Source organism: Cucurbita maxima, unplaced genomic scaffold (assembly GCF_002738345.1).
Source record: "Cucurbita maxima cultivar Rimu unplaced genomic scaffold, Cmax_1.0 Cma_Scf00007, whole genome shotgun sequence".
Taxonomy (NCBI): domain Eukaryota; kingdom Viridiplantae; phylum Streptophyta; class Magnoliopsida; order Cucurbitales; family Cucurbitaceae; genus Cucurbita; species Cucurbita maxima.
This window is the reverse complement of record NW_019272023.1, coordinates 3,561,555-3,582,528: the sequence shown is the minus strand read 5'-3', so window position 1 is coordinate 3,582,528 and position 20,974 is coordinate 3,561,555. Positions and strand designations below refer to the sequence as shown.

At 38.3% G+C, this 20,974-nt stretch overlaps 4 protein-coding genes across 16 annotated transcripts; 3 read left to right on the top strand and 1 right to left on the bottom strand.

Annotated features, from left to right (window-relative positions):
- Positions 1-567: 567 nt before the first annotated feature.
- LOC111481493 (uncharacterized protein At3g27210-like) lies at positions 568-3,301 on the bottom strand. The gene is made up of 3 exons (XM_023126940.1): positions 2,921-3,301; positions 1,285-1,365; positions 568-1,213 (listed from the first exon to the last, which is right to left on the bottom strand). Exons 1-3 carry the CDS (start codon positions 3,108-3,110, stop codon positions 804-806), a joined length of 681 nt encoding a protein of 226 aa, XP_022982708.1. The 5' UTR covers positions 3,111-3,301; the 3' UTR covers positions 568-803.
- Positions 3,302-7,823: 4,522 nt separating this feature from the next.
- LOC111481491 (probable adenylate kinase 7, mitochondrial) lies at positions 7,824-10,069 on the top strand. Its single transcript, XM_023126937.1, has 4 exons — positions 7,824-8,247; positions 8,539-8,679; positions 8,813-9,040; positions 9,663-10,069. The coding sequence occupies exons 1-4, from the start codon at positions 7,894-7,896 to the stop codon at positions 9,813-9,815; spliced, it is 876 nt and encodes a 291-aa protein (XP_022982705.1). The 5' UTR covers positions 7,824-7,893; the 3' UTR covers positions 9,816-10,069.
- A 662-nt stretch (positions 10,070-10,731) lies between these two features.
- Positions 10,732-13,780, top strand: LOC111481484 (pentatricopeptide repeat-containing protein At5g16420, mitochondrial). Of its 12 annotated transcripts, none has more exons than XM_023126931.1 (4): positions 10,732-12,539; positions 12,633-12,682; positions 13,014-13,287; positions 13,419-13,780. In XM_023126931.1, the coding sequence occupies exon 1, from the start codon at positions 10,929-10,931 to the stop codon at positions 12,528-12,530; it is 1,602 nt and encodes a 533-aa protein (XP_022982699.1). In that variant the 5' UTR covers positions 10,732-10,928; the 3' UTR covers positions 12,531-12,539; positions 12,633-12,682; positions 13,014-13,287; positions 13,419-13,780. The 12 variants fall into 12 exon arrangements, with proteins under 12 accessions (XP_022982699.1, XP_022982696.1, XP_022982697.1 ...); XM_023126928.1 differs by having other exon boundaries at positions 12,616-12,682; XM_023126929.1 differs by having other exon boundaries at positions 12,616-12,682; positions 13,014-13,292.
- A 642-nt stretch (positions 13,781-14,422) lies between these two features.
- On the top strand, positions 14,423-20,376 carry LOC111481486 (ribulose-1,5 bisphosphate carboxylase/oxygenase large subunit N-methyltransferase, chloroplastic-like). 2 transcript variants are annotated; one of them, XM_023126933.1, is made up of 12 exons: positions 14,423-14,899; positions 14,993-15,068; positions 16,009-16,214; positions 17,117-17,203; positions 17,273-17,365; positions 17,482-17,636; positions 18,533-18,617; positions 18,693-18,779; positions 18,854-18,973; positions 19,048-19,149; positions 19,210-19,442; positions 20,127-20,376. In XM_023126933.1, exons 1-11 carry the CDS (start codon positions 14,576-14,578, stop codon positions 19,375-19,377), a joined length of 1,503 nt encoding a protein of 500 aa, XP_022982701.1. In that variant the 5' UTR covers positions 14,423-14,575; the 3' UTR covers positions 19,378-19,442; positions 20,127-20,376. The 2 variants fall into 2 exon arrangements, with proteins under 2 accessions (XP_022982701.1, XP_022982700.1); XM_023126932.1 differs by having other exon boundaries at positions 15,955-16,214.
- Positions 20,377-20,974: the final 598 nt, after the last annotated feature.

The following is a 20,974-nucleotide window of genomic DNA, read 5'->3' as shown; positions in this document are numbered from 1 at the left end:
CGTTACAAATGGTATCAAAGCCAGACACCGGACGATGTGCCTGCCTTCTCGCTGTTCCCCGAGGGGGGTAGACACGAGACGGTGTGCCAATAGGAACACTGGGCCTCAAAGAGGGTCTCACATCGATTGGAGGAAGGAAAGAGTGTCAGCGAGGACACTGGGCCCCGAAGGGGGTGGATTGTGATGTCCCACATTGGTTGGGGAGGAGAACAAGGAGAACAAACCACCCTTTATAAGGGTGTGGAAACCTTTCCTTAGCAGACTGTTTTAAAGCCTTGAGGGAAAGCCTTAGCAGACTGTTTTAAAGCCTTGAGGGAAAGCCTTAGCAGACTGTTTTAAAGCCTTGAGGGAAAGCCCGAAAGGGAAAGCCCAAAGATGACAAAAGATGACAATATCTGCTAGCAGTGACCTGGGTCCTTACATCGGGTTACATGAACATACCTAATATATAAAGAGATTTCTTAAGCAAAAAAAAATATATATATGATAATTCAATTTTTATGAAAAAGGTTGTTTATTATAATTCTCAGGAAAAACCAAAAAAGTCCCATTACTTTCATCTTCTTCTTCTTCTTCCTCTCTCCTCTTTGATTTCTAAGATATTCTGATATGAATGTACTAAGAATCTAAGACATGTTTATATATAGACACAGCCTTCAACAACACCAATATCTGTATCTGATATTTCAGGACTTTACACATTTCTGAACAATTGTGAGCTACTCCATGAGCTTTGGGGTCTCACAATGGCACAAAATCAGAGGGAATTTGCAGCTCGTGGTGTGTTTGATCGAGCGTTGTGTTTATACAGCTATGGCAGGACTTGCCTTCTTCCTCCGGTCGCCGAAGCTACGACGTGATCCCAAGCTTGGGAGGCAGCATTGTGCAGATCCAAATCGTCTCTCCTTTTCAATCCAGACATCTCCTCCATTTGAGGTCCTCTCGCTGCTGCATACGGAGTTTGTTCCTGACATGTAAGGCGTTTCGGGATTTGATTGCAGGGCGAGTTCATTTAGTGTTGGTTTGGTTTGTATCTCAGTGCCATTTCTTGAGCTATCCCTGAAAAGTTCAGCCAGTTTCTTCTTTCCTGTTGGTGATGGTTTGGGCATGGCAATTGGAGTTAGATCATTGACGACGTGAACTTGGTTGATCCGTGGAGTACCGGAGGAGAAGCTCGTGCGTACCGGAGTGTTTCCTTGTGATGGGGTGAAATCTGCAGCCATTGCAATTGAATGCTTTAGGCAAGGAGACTAACAGCATAAAAAAATTCTAATGACTACTTACCACCATTGACACTGTAGAAATCATCTTCACAATCCGAATCCAACCAGCCTCGGGAATCGAAAAACGCATCATCTTTGCTACCTATGAGACCAGTTTAAAGCTCCATTGTCAACTTGCTTCTTTCATAGAACAGCCATTTCAGAGTTCATACAAAAGTAGGCGAGATAGATAGCAAAACGTATATAAACACAAGGACTAGTGTGAAGAACTCTCTCAGGAAAGGACACAAAAGAAAGAACTCACCATGACAATATAAGCAAGAAAGCGTTCTAATAGCAGCCCGTGAAAGTCATGTAACGCTCAAGTCCACCGCTAGTAGATATTGTCTGCTTTGGCATGTTACGTATCGTTGTCAACCTCACGGTTTTAAAACGCGTCTACTAGGGAGAGGTTTCCACACCCTTATAAGGAATGCTTCATTCCCCTCTCCAACCGATGTGGGATCTCACAATTGGCCAAAGCGGAAAATATCTGGTAACGGTGGGCTTCGGTTGTTACAAATGGTATCAAAGCCAGACACTGGGAGGTGTGTCAGCGAGAACGCTAGGCCTCTAAGGAGGTAGATTGTGAGATCCCACATCAGTTGGAGAGGAGAATGAAACATTCCTTGGTATGAAAAACTTTTCCTAATAGACGCATTTTAAAAACATTGAGGGGAAACCCGAACAAGAAAGTCCAAAGAGGATAATATCTGCTAAAAGTGGGCTTGGACCGTTACACAATATCTACTAGCGGTGGGCTTGGACGGTAACATAAAGCAACAAAGACTCACTAAAAATGGAACTCCAAACATAGATAAGTGAAGTACAGCAACCTTGTGAAAGTAGTCCAAGAACAGAAAGTGCTTCATCTATGCAATTCTAAGAACAAATGATCATACAAGAACAAATGATTCTTCAAAATGAACCAAACAGGAAAGGCTAAGCTAAACTTGTAATAGACTGGCAGCTTAGTAATAGCTATCAATTAGCCCCGAAGGGGTGGCCCTGCTGATAAGGACTTAAGATGTTGAGTAGGCATTCCTCACTTTCCATGAACTCTGGCATGCTCCATGTGAGATGGATAGAAACTCATGACAATGTTCTTATCAAAAGACAAACTCAAGAACTCTGGTATGCAACAAATTATAAAAAACGCCCATCAAAGGATCAATCCACTGATAACAATATATACATAGAACTCTGCCAATTCCTCCTCAAAATTTGATCCTCAAACTTGGTGTTCCTCTCAGAAATCTGGGGTTTCTCTAAGTTTAATGAATAATTATTCGAAAAGAAAGGGGAAAATTCTTCTCCTTTTCATCAATCTCTGGGGATTTACATTGGAAAAGAGATCGATATCTCAATTTTTTATAAAAATAAAACAAATGGGACCTAGATTAACTTTATCATTCCAATTAAACAATGATCCTATAAGATATTGAATTAGAAAAAGAAAACAGGGTTAGATCATGTGAAAGCAATCAAAGTCAAATCAGGGACACGCAAGAAGCGAACACTTTAGATCGCAAAGTTCATCACTCAACTAAAACAAATCAGCAAGAAATAATTCAGAGAAACGAAACAAAAAGAAGAAAACAAAGCCGATTAAACTTGAACAAAGTCAAGAAGAAGAAGAAGAAGAAACGGAAGAGTACCGAAGTGAGAAGGGGAGCTCTGAGATTTGACGAAGACGCCGCCGTGAATGGGAGGGTTTCCGATGATCGGAGTGTCGTTGTCTTTGATGGGGGAAGGAGGAATTGGCAAACCGTTGGGTTTAGAGCCATTTGAGAGTCGAAATTTCACGGCGGAATCGGAGTTTCTATGGATTGAAACACAGGAACCCATCGATGATTTTGCTCTGTTCTTGGCTTAAATTGATGGCTGCGTGATCATCAGGAACTGGAAATGTAAATCAAAATGGGGTTTTAGAGAGAGAAGTGGGGAGATGAAAGAAGAGGACGGTTTGGGTAGTGGAAGTGTTGTAATGGAAAGAGAGATTGAAAGACCAATCACTATCAGAGAGAGAGAGGATTTGGGCATGAAAGGAGAAGGTTGCCTTAGCTTGTGGGGCAATGCCAAACATTATTGGAAATGAATGTTGTGTGAATGGGAGCTTTTTTTTCTTTTTTTGTACCGTCCTTCGAGACACAACGTTCTTGTTAGCACACCGTTCGGATCTCTCAGTCCACCCTCTTTGGGTGTAGTGTCATCGCTATACACTACCCATAACTTGGCTCTAATACCATTTGTAACCGTCCAAGTTCACTATTGTTTTCTATGAGTTTTTCCCTTTCGAGCTTTCCCTCAACGTTTTTATAGTGTGTCTACTAAAACACACCACCAGGATCTCTCAATCTACCTCCTTCAGGGCACAGTGTCATTGCTGCACACTACTCATAACCTGACTTTGATACAAAGAAGTTGACACACTCCCTTGATTTCTTAATTCACCCCCTTCAGAGCCTAGTGTCATCGCTACACTGTCCATAACATGACTCTGATATCATTTGTAACAATCTAATCCTACCACTAACAGATATTGACCTTTTTGAGTTTTACTTTTCGAACTTTCTCTAAAAATTTTTACAACGTGTCTGCCAGAGAGAGATTTCCATATCCTTATAAAGAATGTTTCGTTCCCTTCTCCAACTAATATGGGGTCTCACATAAAAATACTCCACTTTTAAAATTATTATGAAAAAAAAAATAATTATAAATATTAAAATAATTATATTAATTAGTAATAATAAATAGTAATAAAAAAAAGTATTTTAATGCGATCAAAATAACGTGGAATCAAATATTAAAATAATTTTTAAATAGTATTTTTACAAAAGTAATTATAATTATAATTAAATTATTTTTATCCCAATTTGTTCTTTTTAAATAATTCCAAAAACATGTCCTTTCTTGTGATTTGACATTACTAAAATTTTAGGAACCTTTAAAAATAAATGACTATTTTATATATATATATATTATAATTAAAATATAAAATTGCTTTTAACTAAAGTCACTTTTGATTTTTTATAGCATAACTTTATTTGATTTTTTAATTGTCATGCTGAATTAGGAAAATTAGAAAATAAAGTCTATTTATTTATTATAAATTAATAATAATAATAATAATAAATAAATAAATAAATAAACAAGAAACAACTGACTACTAGGTACTAGGTATTCGTAGCATTGAGTCTTGTGAGTCTCTTTCTATCGACACCTCTCGTTGGGTGCATGATGAGCTTGGAAGGTCGTTTTGTATATCGCTTCAACCTTTGCATGGCTTGTTGCGAAACGTGTCTCGGAATGTCGTGCATTTGGTGGCATGATGTATTGCTAAATGAAGCATGAATGAATGTCGCTTGCTCCCGTATTGACTTCATTGTTGCTTCTCTCACATACTCTTGAAAAGGAGAGACAATGACAAGTGGTGGCCAGTGAACTGTAACATCGTGTCGAAATGCTACTTAGTTGATTGAAGAAATAACGTGAATTGCTATTCAATCTTGATCCTACATTTGACAAACGACTCAAGTAAATTTTTTAATTATATATATAAGCTAAATTATTTAATTCCATCTTGTAATTATTTGATTTTTTTAAATTAGATTCGTGTTTTCATTTTTACTAATTAAATATTTTAATTTTTAGCTAATTTCAGAAAAATAAAATTGAGTTTTTAAATTTTAATTTTTCAGTTTTAAAATTTTAGCTTACATTTCTTTAAATATTTTATAAAAAATTCTTGAAATCAAATAAGTGAAAATTGTGTGCTTATTTTTCAACACAAATTATTATATTAGAGGGAGAATATGAATCGGAATTTAATTAAAATAAATAAATAAATATCAAACGGGATATTAAAACTTAGTCTATAATTTAAATTATTTGGGCACTAACTATATATATACCACTGTTTAGCCCTATGGTCTAAGCGAGTTATGAGTCTGTCACAATAAAGGCGAGTATTGCAAGACGAGTATCTAGGACAATTTTCTTTGAAATGGATCTTTTAAGGATAGTATCAGACGACATGGGTGTATTGACATTACATCTCAAGCCATGTGTCGAAAGTTGGATCATATGGTCGATATTCGATACAGAGTCCATAAATGATATGACATAGACACGAGAGGGTCCAATGCTCCGATAAAACTCAAATAAATGGATATTGAGATGTCCCAATGTTATGAATGACACATAGCCTCATTCTCAATGAACATGATTAAATGAACGAGGATGGTCAATCACATCCCGTAACTTAGGTGATTTTAGGTATCAAGCAAAGTTTGAAATTCTCTCGGAGTTCTAAATTGTACCATGTGGTATTTATTTTATTATTATTATTATTATTATTATTATATTTTGAGTAACAATTTCAAAGTAAATAAAAAAAAAGTAAATAGCCTAAAAGTCTTTGTTAATTTTAAAATTAAAAATTAAAAGTCTTTAGACACGTATGATCCACGTCATTAAAATTGAAGGACCTATCAGACAAAATTAATATTTTTTAAGGTCAACTTCTTAGCTCTAGAGTATATATTGTATTTTAATAATTAATTTAATTTAATGAAAAAAAAAAAAAAACAAGAATGGTGAGGTGTTTTATTTGACTTTAATGTTAGAATATAAAATAATATAATTATTTAGATTTTATCAAAATCTAATAATACACCTTTTCAACCCATTGAATATGACTCTCTTTTATTTTATTTTATGCTAATTTACTTTTCCCTTTTTAATTTGTTTTATATAATTATTAAATGGATGAAAGTGACTATTTATATTTCTAGAAAATTATTATTATTATTATTATTATAAATATATATTTTAAGAAATATCTATTAAGCTATAAGAAAATAATATAATTTGCATAAAATATTTTCTTTTAAAAAATAAATGAATTATTGCATTTTATTCCTACAAATAAATAAATAATAATATTAAAGACTAAAATAGTTTTTTAATACAATTTTTATTTATTAAAACTCCAATTATTCCTCTAATTATCATTGCAATAATATTTTTTTTTTGTCTTTTTTTAGAGGGTAATTTTGGCATTTAGCAATATCAATGAATTTGCTTTGTACCAAATTCATGTTTCTAAAATATTTGTTTAAATTTTATTTTTAATATTCTAAAACAAAAACAATTATTTTTAATAAAATGATATATAAACATATACGGTGAAAATGTTAATTTATATGTTACATTTTATTGTAATTTAATGGAGTATTTAAATATTTTACATTTAAATCGACGAATTTATTAATTTTTTTTAATTTCATTTTGATATCCGTACTTTTAAATTTATTCTATTTTAATGATGTATTTTAAAAAAAAATTCATAATTTATTTATTATAATATTTGCATATGGTAAAAATTAATTTAATTCTTACATAATTGATTAATATTAAAAAGAAAATTGGGAGAAGAATTATGTATGTCGGCAAGCTTTAATATAATCCACGTGTTTATATATTTCAGATTGCTCCTCATTTTTCTTATTATTACAATAATACCCCTTAAAAGTTGACCCATGACAGGTAGGAGAGAGAAAGAAAGTGACGTGGATTTTTCTCGTCTCAATAGCCAAATAATTCGTTTGTTAATTGAATTAGATTAAAAAAAAAAAAACATCTTATTATAAATGTCCATTTAATACATGGCGTTTAAGTTACACGTGGACTCTCTTCAAATGGGTTTGGAAATCCGTGTTTGAACGGGAGAGAGAAGTATTATATAAAATCTGAATAAATAAATTGGAAATTCAAACTAATTAAAATAAATATTTATTTCACATTCAAATTAAGTCAACATTATTGAACCAAAAATAATCTTAAATATTGAATATTACTATATCTTTACTGTTCAAAACAAATATTTACGCAAACAATTAAATAAATAGAAACAAAAAGACATATATATCCTCATAGAAGGTGGGCCCATAATCATGGGCCGGACACATGGGCGAATAAATTGGGCCGTAGCCCACTGAAACACAAGTGAAGTGAATCAAGTTAGCCCAATTGTCATCCATCCTTCTCTTTTGATTAAATGACTTGTTCATGTCTTTTGAGAGATGTTCATGGGACGAGACGGGAAGGGGAGTCATTCTCCATCCCCATCTCCGTCACCTATTTCATTTTCCATATCTTCGAAATGTTTCGTACGAGAATTGGGACGGAGATTCTAGAATCTCCTAGAGATTTTACTAACATAAATCCTAAAACTTGTTTTTAGAACTCAATTAAAAAGAAGGAAAAAACCCATTTAATATAATTGTTTTTAGAAATAAATAGTTTTCTAAAAAAAATTATATTTATAGAATGTGGTATGTATACATGACACGTGGCACCATGAAATTATGAATTAAAACTTTTTAAAATATCAACTAATGACAGAATTACACGTGGCACATACGCTCTCCAATAGAACCCTAAAACATTGGAAGAAAGAAATGGCAAGTCTGTAAATAAGAGACAATCCAATGGCATTTAGTTATTCTTTCACGTCTTAAAACCTCTTTTTTCCATTTATGTGGAACCGTTAAAGTTCTCTGTTTTCTTCTTCTTCTTCTTCTATTTTCCTTTTTTTTCGTCTAAAACCCCAAACTTCGCCGCCGCCATGTCCGTCCTCAGCCGCCTTAGCGCGGTGGCGCGGCCGATCCGCTGCTTCCGTGAGTCTCCGATCGCGAGAAGAGCGTATGGATCTGCGGCGGCACTGGAGGTGGATTACGATTACTATGAGGACGACGAGGAATTCGAGAGAGTGAGTGGGGATCGGAGCCAGGGCAGGGCGATGGCGGAATCTCGAGGGTGGATGCCGAGAAGAGGAGTGCAGTGGGTGGTTTTAGGAGACCCTGGGTCGAAGAAGCATGTTTATGCAGAGAGGCTCTCGAAGCTTCTCGATGTTCCTCATATTTCCATGGGGAGTCTTGTTCGTCAGGAGCTCAATCCTCGGTCTTCTATCTACCAGCAGGTTCTTGTTCTTCTTTCTAATTTCTATATGTAAAGTTTCACTTGAAGTAGATATTTAGCAGGTGAAATTTGGCGGTGGAATGCATGTACTTTCTGCATTTTGACATCTTTCTAATTTCTAGATTTCTAATTTGTATTATAAAATGACTGTTAAGAATCTTGTTTCTGCGTAATTGATGATAAACCAGGAATATTGTGAAACATTTTGAAATAAATTTGTGTAATTTCTACTTCTTGCTGGTTTGTATAATGAGATAGTCTCAATTGTTCTGTTCCCTTTCCTCCATTTCAGATTGCTAGTTCAATCAATGAAGGAAAGCCTGTTTTGGAAGAAATCATTTTCAGACTGTTGTCGAAGAGGCTAGAAGAAGGGTATTGCAATGGCGAATCGGGCTTCATTCTTGAAGGAATTCCAAGAACAAGGAATCAAGCAGTATGGCTCTCTTCCCAAGAATAGATTTGACATTTCTTCTCCATTTTCAATGATATGCCTAAAACTCTTTTTCGTGGTTCTTCAATGGCATTATTAAATGTTTTGCTTTTGAATGGGTGGATCATTTTTGCAGGAGATTCTTGACCAAACTGCAGATATTGATTTGGTCATTAATTTCAAAACCACTGAAGAGCCTTTGATTAGAAAGAATCTGGGTTCTGGAAACTTTTCTGGCTTTCATGAATATAGCACCATATGCAGCTCTGGGAGCAGTCAAAATCTCCAGCCCCTGGACAAAGAGCCGAAATGCCTTTCTGCTACTACAGAATATTCCTGGAAAGAAATGACATCTATGGAGCAGGTAACATTCAATTTTTAAGTAGGCATTCCAATAGTTTATATTCAATAGTAAGCCTTGCAATTTAGCTACGAGATCCCCCATCGGATGGGGAGGAGAACGAAACATTCCTTATAAGTGTGTGGGAACCTCTCCTTACCATACACGTTTTAGAAACCTTGAGGAGAAGTCTGAAAGGGAAACTCAAAGAGGACAATATCTACTACAAGTGGTTGGCCGTTGCATTATGTGTTTACTTATATATACGAAAATTCTTAGGAATATTCAGATTGACAAACAAAAAGAAAAGAAAAAAGAACATGTGGTGATGAGGCACACATATTGTTGCATCGAGGCTAAGAAATGTGCTTAGTGTCATGGTCATGCTTGTTAAAAAAATGCGATTGTGACCACCTAGCACGCTGTGTTTGGAGAAATCTTTTCAAAGTCATATATGTGAAAAATTGAAACCCCATTTGATAACCATTGATAACCATTTCTGTTCTTTATTTTTTGTTTTTCTGTATCCTGTTTAAGCTTCCAAGTAAAAAAATCGAAGAACTTGGGAGTATTTGTTGTCTGAAACTAGTTTGGAAGTAAGAAAAACCTTCTGAAAGATTGAAATTTGAATTTGATATGATTTCAGAGGAAGCCATTGGAAGAGTACTACAGAGGACAGAGGAAACTTGTGGACTTCCAAGTAACAGGAGGGCCCGGAGAAACATGGAAAGGGTTATTAGAAGCATTACATCTTCAGCATATTAATGCTGTAAGTTCTACTCAGAAGCTAACCACATGATTTAGCTTCAAGTTTTGGTTCATCCTTTTTAACCATTGCGGCGTAGTAGTAAATATGAATGTGAGAGTGAATTGACATAATAACATCATCATGCTGGAGTTTTCCTCCACCAAATATATTGAGTTTTGATTTTGTTTGTTTGTGAGTTTTGTAATGTAGAAGTCAGTCAGTGAAGTTATAAGGGAAGTTTTGACAAAAATGTCAGTAATGTTATGGCCTGATTATATAAATGTAATCCGACCTTCAAATGCCTACTTTTGTTCTTTTTAACGTCATAAAAGGACTTACTGACTCAGATATTTGTCATTGTCAACTAAAGTACCGTGCAGTCTATGGGCTCTCATAGTAATAACCTTTTATATATTTGACCTTCTTCGACGTAGACCATCCGAGGACCGGTACTTGCTTGTCCAAAATGAAACCACCGGAGATACTCATTAAAATCTAACTCAGATAGCTATCACTATCAACTTAAGTATTGTGCAATATGCGGGTTCGATTAGATGATTTAGTATATATATTTATTTATTTGAGGCACTTACAATATACTAGAGAATTTAAAATTTGATGACAAATCTATATCCAATTTAAAAAAAAATTATTAAAACAAATTCAAATTTATTTACAAGCACATTAGTAAAATTAATTATTTTAAACAATAACAAAAATTATTTTACAAAATCTTAATAAATAAAAAAAATACTTTAAATTTTGAATTAATTTAAAAATTATTTTTGAAGAATCTATATTTAAAGGTTCCAAAAGTATTAGTAGAAAAAATGATTTTATTTAAAAAAGTATTTAAAAAAATTATTTTATTCTCTCCAAAATATATATTTAAATATTAAAATTAGTCTGAAATATATTTTAAATAATTTATGCAACTGGCTACATGCTCAGTGGCCCAAACCCAAGTCCAAGCTCGCATTCAGATTCGGACAGAAAGCCCATTCTTCGTCGTCGTCGTTGTCATCTTGCCTTCTCCCTCCCCTTCCCTTCCGATTGGGACCGCGCCAGAACCTTAATACTGTCTTGTCGGCGGCGATGGCTGCTTTCCATGTGTAAGGAACAGACCCATATCTTTCTTCAACCTCAAACTTTCAAGCATCAATCATGTGGCACTGCTTCCGCTACAACAAATTCTTTCCAACTTCACTCCATAGCCCAATTTCCAATCTTTCTCTTCGTTTCATCTTCTCCGTTGATTCTTCTGTTCAATCCTACACCGTCACGCCGCCGATCAAGCCCTGGCCGCAGCGTCTCTATCCCAAGCGCCTCGTCGCTATGGTCATTCGCCAACAGAATCTCGACCTCGCCCTTCAAATCTTCCACTACGCCGGCAAATTTCATCCCGGATTTTCCCATAATTACGATACTTATCATGCGATCATTCATCGTCTCTCTCGCGCTCGAGCTTTTGAACCTGTCGAGTCTTTGCTCGGGGAATTGAAGAATTCTGGTATCAATTGCGGTGAGGATTTGTTCATTTCTGTGATTAGAAACTATGGGCTGGCGAGCCGGCCGAAAATGGCTGTGAAGACATTTCTACGTATTCAAACCTTCGGTGTTCGACGCTCGGTGAGGTCGTTGAATACGTTGCTCAATGCTTTGGTGCAGAACAAACGGTTTTCTTTGGTACATTTGTTGTTTAAGCATTCGAGATCCAAATTTGGGGTCGTTTCTAATGTGTTTACTTGTAATATTTTGATCAAAGCGCTTTGTGAAAAGAATGATGTCGAGGGTGCACGGAAGGTGTTTGACGAAATGCCTGCCATGGGTATGGTTCCAAATGTGGTTACTTATACTACAATCTTAGGTGGTTATGTTGCAAGAGGCGATATGGTTAGTGCCAAGAGAGTTTTTGGTGAGCTTTTTGATCATGGTTGGCTTCCTGATGCGACTACTTATACAATTTTAATGAATGGGTACATCAAGCTAGGTAGATTCACTGAAGCTGTAAAGGTGATGGATGAAATGGAAGAAAATGGGGTTGAGCCAAATGATATTACTTATGGAGTCATTATTGAAGCTTATTGTAGGGAGAAGAAGTCTGGCGAAGCACTTAACCTGCTTAATGATATGCTTGAAAAGAAGTATGTACCAAGCTCAGCACTTTGCTGTAAGGTGATCGATGTTTTGTGCGACGAGGGGAGGGTAAAGGAAGGTTGTAAGCTGTGGGAGAAGCTTTTGAATAAGAACTGTACTCCGGATAATGCTATTACAAGTACCCTTATTCATTGGCTTTGTAAGGAGGGGAATATATGGGAAGCAAGAAACTTATTTAACGAGTTTGAGAGGGGATCGATTCCAAGTTTATTAACTTATAACACGCTTATTGCAGGGATGTGTGAGATGGGGGAGTTGTGTGAAGCCGCTAGGTTGTGGGATGACATGTTGGAAAAGGGTTGTATGCCTAGTGAATTTACTTATAATATGCTGATAAAAGGATTTCTTAAAGTTGGTAAAGCTGAGGAAGTGATTAAAGTAGCGGAGGAGATGTTGGATAAGGGATGCTTGCCAAATGAATCAACTTACTCAATTTTGGCTGAAGGGCTCCTCAAATTGGGAAAAGGAGGAGAATTCTTGAATATTCTTTCGATGTTCGTCTCGAGCGGAGTTGTAGACGTTAAAGGCTGGCATCTATTCGTACCCAAGTTTGTTTGCAATATGGACGAACAAGCAAATATGCTCGAGAAAATATTGATTGAAACTTGAGAGTTCTGGGTATAAATTCTTCACATATTTACAAATCTACTGTACTGTACGTTGAAATACTGCTAATCCTTTCTAGTAAAGGCAGTCGTTTGCTTGCTCCAGATTGCTTGGTGTCTCATCTCTGGTGAACAGGGCGCCAGAGTGCTATTGAGGTATACCCTTTAGAATATTTTACCTGCACGATTGTACATACATATGTCGAACTTGAGACTGTTCTACCGATGTGCCGATCTGCCATTGGGGGTCTCTTCAAGGTACTTCCAAAGGAATATAAGTTGTGCTTGTGTTTTTATAAGATACTCTGACATATTCGATGTGTAAGATATTATCTATGAAATAGCGTTACTCATTGTAAATTTAGGTCCCTGCTCACTGCTATGCTATGAATTAGGTAGGTCTTTAAGTTGGATGACCTCTCTTTAAGTACCTCCATTGCCATGAGGTCAGGGAAAGTACCTCTAACCTGTCTTCGATTTTGACCAGCTCGACAAATTCTCGAGGCCGACCTCTTGTACAATGTCGAAGGGCGAGACTGAGGTCTCTCTGGCCCAGTCTTCCTCCCTCTTCCACGGGTACTAGAAGCATGCGGGTTGAGTTCAGAAACCTCCATTGGGCAATGTTTAGTGTGGCAGACTTACTTGGCTGATTTGGAGTCAATTTGCACCTGATTGAACTAGTTTTTATTCAGTGATCAAGACCAAGTCCGAGCGTCAACCTTGGAGCTGTGTTCAACTTGATTGTGAGGCAGCTCTTGTAGGTACAGTTCTTTCCTTTTATCTCAATAGCCCAACTGTTATTTGAATGAATGGTAGCTCTTTCATGATGTTTAATAGTAAACTCTTCAATTTGTTGTTGTTGATCCTGCTGTTCCTATGTCTTCTTCAACAGGATGGAACAATGTGCGAGAGTGCATATGAAAGCTTTGGCATCAACGAGAATCCACGGCCACCTAGCTACTCAGTTGCAGTGCAACCAGGAAAGGCATAGGCCAAGACACCCGAATGAGTGAATTGTTGAAGGTGCAGTGAGTTTCTTCTAAATCTCTGACAAGGAAAAATGTCATAGTGAAGATGAACAATGATTTGACATGGATTAAAAAATCTGCCTCTTTTCTAATAATTACTTTTTCCAAATAATTTTCTAAGGCATAAGAGTTGCATTGGTCTCAACCATACTAGTAACTCTTAGATACTTTTGAATGTTGAATTTGTTTGTGTGGATTGGTTTATCAAGTTTAATATTTGTTCTTGCATGTATGTATATATATATATATATTTTGTAGAGATAGGGATAGTGACAGAGACGATGACTCAATATATTTTTTTATAAGCTTTTTAATGGAAAAATACTTTAATTAATTTAATAATATTTCATAAACAATAAAAATAATATTCTTTTTATAAGATGGACATAGACAAAAGCAATATTTTATTCGTTTGTTATCTCTAAAAAAGAATAATAGTGTAATGTGAAAAGAATACATATATAGAAATATATTATCATCTTTTTTATATTTTGGATGTTATCAGACAAATTCACGTAGCCCAATCGACAAGGAAATCGTGCTCGAACTCCAGTTAACCTAGGTAATGCCATGACACTTGCATACTAGGTACAAGCTCGGCCACACGATCGTTACGAGTGTACGAACTCTGCCCATACATGATTTGTTAACCACGAACTACAAACAGTAAAAATAACTCACAATCCAAGTCAGTTCACTTTCCTATACAATAACCTGAGACTATTCTTACCTATTAAGATGTATCACCTTAACCAGCTCCCTTTATAAACCAACTTAAACCAAGTCCTATGATCTCCAACGACAACATAAGTTGTCTGTTGCTGTGGCCTGTCTCCATTTCCCTCCAACTCTTCTGCCATCACTTTCTTTTCCTAACATTTTGACACAATTCCAATTCCAAAAATCCCACAAAAATTTCGAGATTGTGAAAGCCAAGCAAATATGAAGCCGTCAACTTCTCTTCTTCCCCGATCATCCATCCACCTCAAACCCTAACAATCGCCTATTCTCAACCCCTCTAATGGAGCTCTGTCCTTTACTCGACACCTCTCTTCCTTCCTCCCACCGCCCTCTTCTCCGCTCCAAACCTTCCATTTCTGCGCGGCGAATTTCTGGTTTTTCGAATTCTTTACGGCCAACTCGTCGCCGGAATGCTTATTCTGCTTCAAGCTTCGATACCCTTGTTGCCAGGTCGCGTAAGGAGGAAGAGGATGAATTTGGAGATTTGAAGGCTTGGATGCACAAAAATGGGCTTCCTCCTTGCAAGGTTGTTCTTGAGGAGAAGGCTTGGCATGATAAGAATCATTGGCCTATACATTATGTGGCTGCCAGTGAAGATCTTGAGGTGATTTTGTTTATGGGTTTTTGTTTTGAAGTGTTTTTATTGCGAATTCAATGGTTTCATTGGGGAGCTTTTGGAGACTGTTGGGTTTTTCAGGTGGGTGATGTTGCATTTTCGGTGCCGGATTCCTTGGTCGTGACGCTTGAGAGAGTTCTTGGAAATGAGACCGTCGGTATGGTTTCTTCTGTTGTAAAACATTTGCTACTTCTTGCTATGGTTGAGTGTTGTTGCTAGTACACTCCCCAGTGTCCACCCCTTAGAACTTTAACGTGGGCTCATGAACGCACACCCACCTTTGGCTAATTTGATTACCGCTAGCAAATATTGTTATCTTTGAGCTTTCCTTTTAGGCTTCCCCTCGAGGTTTTTAAGAAGTTTTTTCTAGGGAGAAGTTTTCACACCCTTATAAAGAATGGTTCATTCTCCCCAACTGATGTGAGATCTCACAATCCATCCCTTTCAGAGCCTAGCGTCCTTATTGGCACTCGTTCTCTTCTCCAATCGATGTGGGACCTTCCAATCCACCTTCCTTTGAAGCCTAGCCAGGTGGCTGGCACACCGTTTCATGTCCACCCCCTTCATGGCATAGTCTCCTCATTGGCACATCGCCTAGTGTCTAGCTCTGATACCATTTGTAACAGTCGAAGCCCACCGCTTGCAGATATTGTCCTCTTTGAACTTTCTCTTTTTCGGTTTCCCCTCAAGGTTTTTAGAACGTGTCTGCTAGGGACAAGTTTGCATGCTCTTATAAAGAATGTTTCATTCTCCCCAACCGTTGTGGGATCTCACAATCCACCCCTTCTAGGCCTAGCGTCCTCACTAGCACTCGTTCCCTTCTCCCGTCGATGTGGGACCCCTCAATCCATCATCCTTCTAAGTCCAGTGTCTTTGCTGGCACACTGTTTCATGTCCACCCTCCTTCGGGATTTAGCCTCCTCGCTGACACATCGCTTGGTGTCTGGCTCTATACCATTTGTAAGGAGAAGCTCGAAAGGAAAAACCCAAAAAGGACAATATATCAACATTGCTTTGGACAATTTTTACTCTTATTTTGGAAGCAGGAAGACAATCTTGCTTGCATAACTTTTATGGCTGTTTGGATCTTCTTGCAGCCGAGTTGTTAACCACCAACAAGTTATCAGAGTTGGCATGCTTAGCTTTGTACTTGATGTATGAAAAGAAACAAGGAAAGAAGTCTTTCTGGTACCCTTACATTAGAGAGCTCGATCGCCAACGTGGGAGGGGCCAACTAGCCATTGAGTCGCCTCTTCTATGGTCGGAAGCTGAACTCGACTACCTCTCAGGAAGTTCGACAAAGGTAACAAGATTGTTATGCAACTTATTGTAAGCGTAGTTCACCTAGTCACTCATTTTGTGTAAGATCCCACATCGGTTGGAGATGAGAATGAAACACTTCTTATAAGGGTGTGTAAACCTCTCCCTAGTAGACGCGTTTTAAAACCATGAGACTGATGGCGATACGTAACAAGCCAAAGCGAACAATATTTGCTAGTGGTGGGCTTGGGCTGTTATAAATGGTATTAGAGCCAGACACCAGATGGTGTGCCAGAGAGGACGCTGGCCCCCAAAGGGGTGGATTGTGAGATCTCACATCAGTTGGAGAGGAGAATGAAACATTCCTTACAAGGGTGTGGAAACCTTTCCCTAGTAGACGTGTTTTAAAACCGTGAGGCCGACAGCAATACGTAACGGGCAAAAACAGACAATATCTGCTAGCGGTGGGCTTGAGCTATCTCAAATGGTATTAGAGCCAGACATTAGGCGGTGTGCCAGTGAGGGCGTTAGGTCCCCAAGTGGGTGGATTGTGAGATCCCACATTGGTTGAAGAAGGGAACGAAACATTCCTTATAAGAGTATGAAAACCTCTCCCTAGTAATGATAGTGATACGTAACGGGCCAAAGCGGACAATATTTGCTAACGGTGGGCTTGGGCTATTACAAAAGGTATTAGAGCCAGACATCGGGCAGTGTGCCAGCGAGGACACTGGTCCCCCAAGGAAGGTGGATTGTGAGATCCCACATCGGTTGGGGAAGGGAACAAAATATTCCTTATAAGGGTGTAGAAACTTCTCCCTAGTAGACGTGTTTTAAAACCGTGAGGCTAATGACAATACGTAACGAGCCAAAACGGACAATATCTGCTAGCGGTGGGCTTGAGTTGGAAAATTCCTACCTAAAATTCGTACTTGTATGGATCAGAAAGAAGTTCTCGAACGGGCGGAAGGAATCAAGAAGGAGTATAATGAGCTTGACACTGTGTGGTTTATGGCTGGCTCTCTGTTTCAGGTAATCCATCAAGTTGTTGAGTATATAATAGATGATGATTTAGACTAATTTTTATTGGGAAATTTGCAGCAATACCCATATGATATTCCAACGGAAGCATTTTCCTTTGAGATTTTCAAACAAGCCTTTGTTGCAGTTCAATCATGTGTGGTGCATTTACAGGTAATTCAAACATGTTTAGTTTCACCATCTCTCCATGTTCTTTTTCGATGTTTTTAAGGTATCCTTTGTTCTTAAGAAGCTTCCAAATTGATCATCTAAAGGCTTATTGAATATAGAATGTAAGTTTGGCTCGGAGATTTGCTTTGGTTCCTCTTGGCCCTCCGTTGTTGGCTTATAGAAGCCATTGCAAGGCAATGCTAACTGCTGTTGATGGTGCTGTGGAACTAGTGGTTGATCAGCCGTACAAGGCTGGGGAATCAATAGCGGTTTGGTAAGTTTGCAACCGTGCTCCTGTGTGATGTAACAGTCCAAGCTCTCCGCTAGCAGATATCGTCATCTTTGGGCTTTACCTTTCGAGCTTCCCTCAAGGTTTTTAAAATGCGTCGGCTAGGGAAAGGTTTTCACACCCTTATAAAGAATGCTTCGTTCCCTCTCCAATTGATGTGTGATCTCACAATCCACCCCCCTTCGAAGCCCAGCGTCCTTGTTGACACTTATTCCTCTCTCCAATTAATGTGGGATCTCGTAATCCACCCCCCTCTGGGGCCCACCGTTCTTGTTGGCACACCGCCTAGTGTCCACCCTCTTTTGGGGCTTAGCGTCCTAATTGGCACACCGTCCAGTGTCCATCCCCCTTCGGGGCTTTACGTCCTCACTGGCACAACGGTGTCCAACCCCTTTCAGGGCTCAAGTCCTTGCTGGCACACCACTCAGTGTCCACCCCTTTCAGGGCTTAGCGTCCTCATTGGCACACCGTTTGATGTCCACTCTCTTTCGGGGATCAGCGTGCTCGCTGGCACACCGCCGGTGTCCACCCCCCTTCAGGGTTTAACGTCCTCACTGGCACACCGCCCGGTGTCTACACTCTTCAGGACTCAGCATTCTCTCTGGCACACCGCCCGAATGCTAACGAGGACGCTGGACCCCAAAGGGGTAGATTGATTGTGAGATCCAACATCAGTTGGGGAGGAGAACGAAACATTCTTTCTATAAGGGTATGGAAACCTCTCCCTAGCAAACAGCGTTTTGAAAACCTTGAAGGAAACCCCAAAGAGGACAATATCTGTAAACGGTGGGCTTAGACTATTACAATTACTATTTTTGTTAATGCTACCTATTCTTAATTCATTTAGAAAGATTTTCATTCTTGTTCAAACTCAAGCACAGGTGCGGGCCACAGCCTAATTCAAAACTACTCCTAAACTATGGATTCGTCGACGAAGATAACCGCTACGATCGCTTAGTAGTCGAGGTAAGCCTTCATGTTTGATTGTAACTCACAATCTTTTGGATCAATATCACTTAACATCCTTGTTCTCTGTGTCAGGCAGCTTTGAACACTGAAGATCCTCAATATCAAGATAAAAGAATGGTTGCTCAAAGAAATGGCAGATTATCAATACAAACCTTTTATGTATGAATTCAAAACACCGACAGAAATGAAGTGTTTAAGCTATTGTGTTTCATAAAATTTCATTTCTGACACAGATTTATGCTGGAAAGGAGAAAGAAGCTGTCTTAGACATGCTTCCTCATCTTAGGCTTGGCTATGTCACTGATCCTTCAGCTATGCTGTCTGTTCTTTCTTCTCAAGGTCCTGTCTGTCGTGTAAGTTTTAAATGTGGCTGTTGGCTTATGAACCAATGTGGGCAATCCACCAATGTTGAAACATTGCTTCTTAGGTGAGCCCTTGCATGGAAAGAGCTGTGTTGGAACAAGTTGCTGGCTATTTCGAGCGACGACTGGCTGGCTACCCGACTACGTTGAGCGACGACGAGTCTCTGGTAATGTTTTCGTTATGAATCCATTGTTCTTCACGTTTGCTTACCCATTTGTTTGATCAGCTGGCCGATGGTGATTTGAACCCGAAAAAGCGAGTTGCTACTCAGCTTGTTAGATTGGAAAAGAAGATTCTTCAGTCATGCTTGGAAGTGACCATTGATTTCATGCATCAGTTGCCGGATCATACTGTTTCTCCATGCCCTGCTCCCTATGAACCCTTGTTGAGATGAGTAAGATCGTCACGAATCGAGCTGCGATGCGGAATCCTCCATCCCGAGGTGAAGCGAAAATCAAGGTTAGTTTGATGAAAACTCGTTCTTCTGAGCTTTTTTTCGTTTAGTATCCGAGTTGGTGGCTGATGGGTCCATGCATAATATGCCCACTGTTAGCAGGTATTATCTGCTTTAGCCGGTTACGCATTGTTGTCAGCTTCATGGTTTTAAAATGTGTTTGCTAGGTATAGGTTTTCATACGCTTATAAGGAATGTTTTGTTCCCTTCTCTAACCGAAGTGGGATCTCACAATCCACCCCCTTGGGAGCTAGTGTCCTTATTGGCACACCGCCCTGTGTCTGGCTATGGTACCATTTGTAACAGCTAAGTCTATTGCTAGCAGATATTGTCTGTTTTGGTCCATTACGATCGTCGTTAGTCTCACAATTTTGAAATGCGTCTATTAGGTAGAGGTTTTCACACACTTGTAAGGAATGTTTTGTTACCTTCTCCGACCGATGTGGGATTTCACAACCCACTCCCTTGGGAGCCAGTGTTCTCTCTCGCACACCACTCGGTGTTTGGCTATGCTACCATTTGTAATAGCCCAAATTCACCGCTAGCAGATATTGTCTGTTTTGGCCTGTTACATGTCGTCATCAGTCCCACGGTTTTAGAACGTGTCTGTTAGAGAGAGGTTTCCACACTCTTATAAGGAATGTTTCGTCGTTTTCTAGGTTTTGATACACCATGTTGTTATTTGGCAGCTTAATCTAAGTAAGCTGCCCACTGCATGGGATGGTTGGTTGTTCTTTCAGAGTGGTCAGGTACTGAAGAACAAAATTTGGAGGTTGGAGGCCATGGATTTGGGGCTTTTCTTGCGGTCTATAACTCACTCTCTCAAATTGCTTCCTGTAAATAACCATATCTACTGATCCATCGCAATTTTGTGATCATACGCTCGAAGAAGTGTTTATCGATGATTAACATGTATGTCTTTTTGGTTCTTGAAGTTTCGAAGTAAATATCGTCATCGAGGAGAATTATTAAAATAGTTCGTGGGTTTCTTTGATCATTCGTTGAATGATAGTAGGTTGACTTTACAGTTGAGTTGTTGACTTTACTTGACTGATCTGACCTTAACGGTTGACTATACCCTTCCTGATCGCTAGAAAATCTAGCTAGACATCACCGGTGATATTCTACCCGATTCGAGAGGAGAACGAAATATTTTTTATAAGAGTGTGAAATCCTTTTTCTAATCGATGCATTTTAAAATAAGTCTGAATGAGAACAATATCTGCTAGCAATAAACTTGAGCTGTTACACCAACACAGTTAGCAGTGATCATTGTCTTGGGCTATTACATCGTTGTTAGATATCAGATTATTTATGAGAAAATGAAAAATTGAAAAATATTTAAAAAAAACTATTTAAATAATTTTTAAAACTTAGTTTGAAAAAATATGTAATAAATAAATAAGTTGGTCGTTGAGGGCTTTTTATTGACACGTCAGATTTTTCAGTTCCGTATTGAATTTCCATTTGTTTTTAAACCAATCAAATTCCCCCGTCGCCTACTTTTCTCACCGGCTGGCAGAAGTTAAAAAACCCT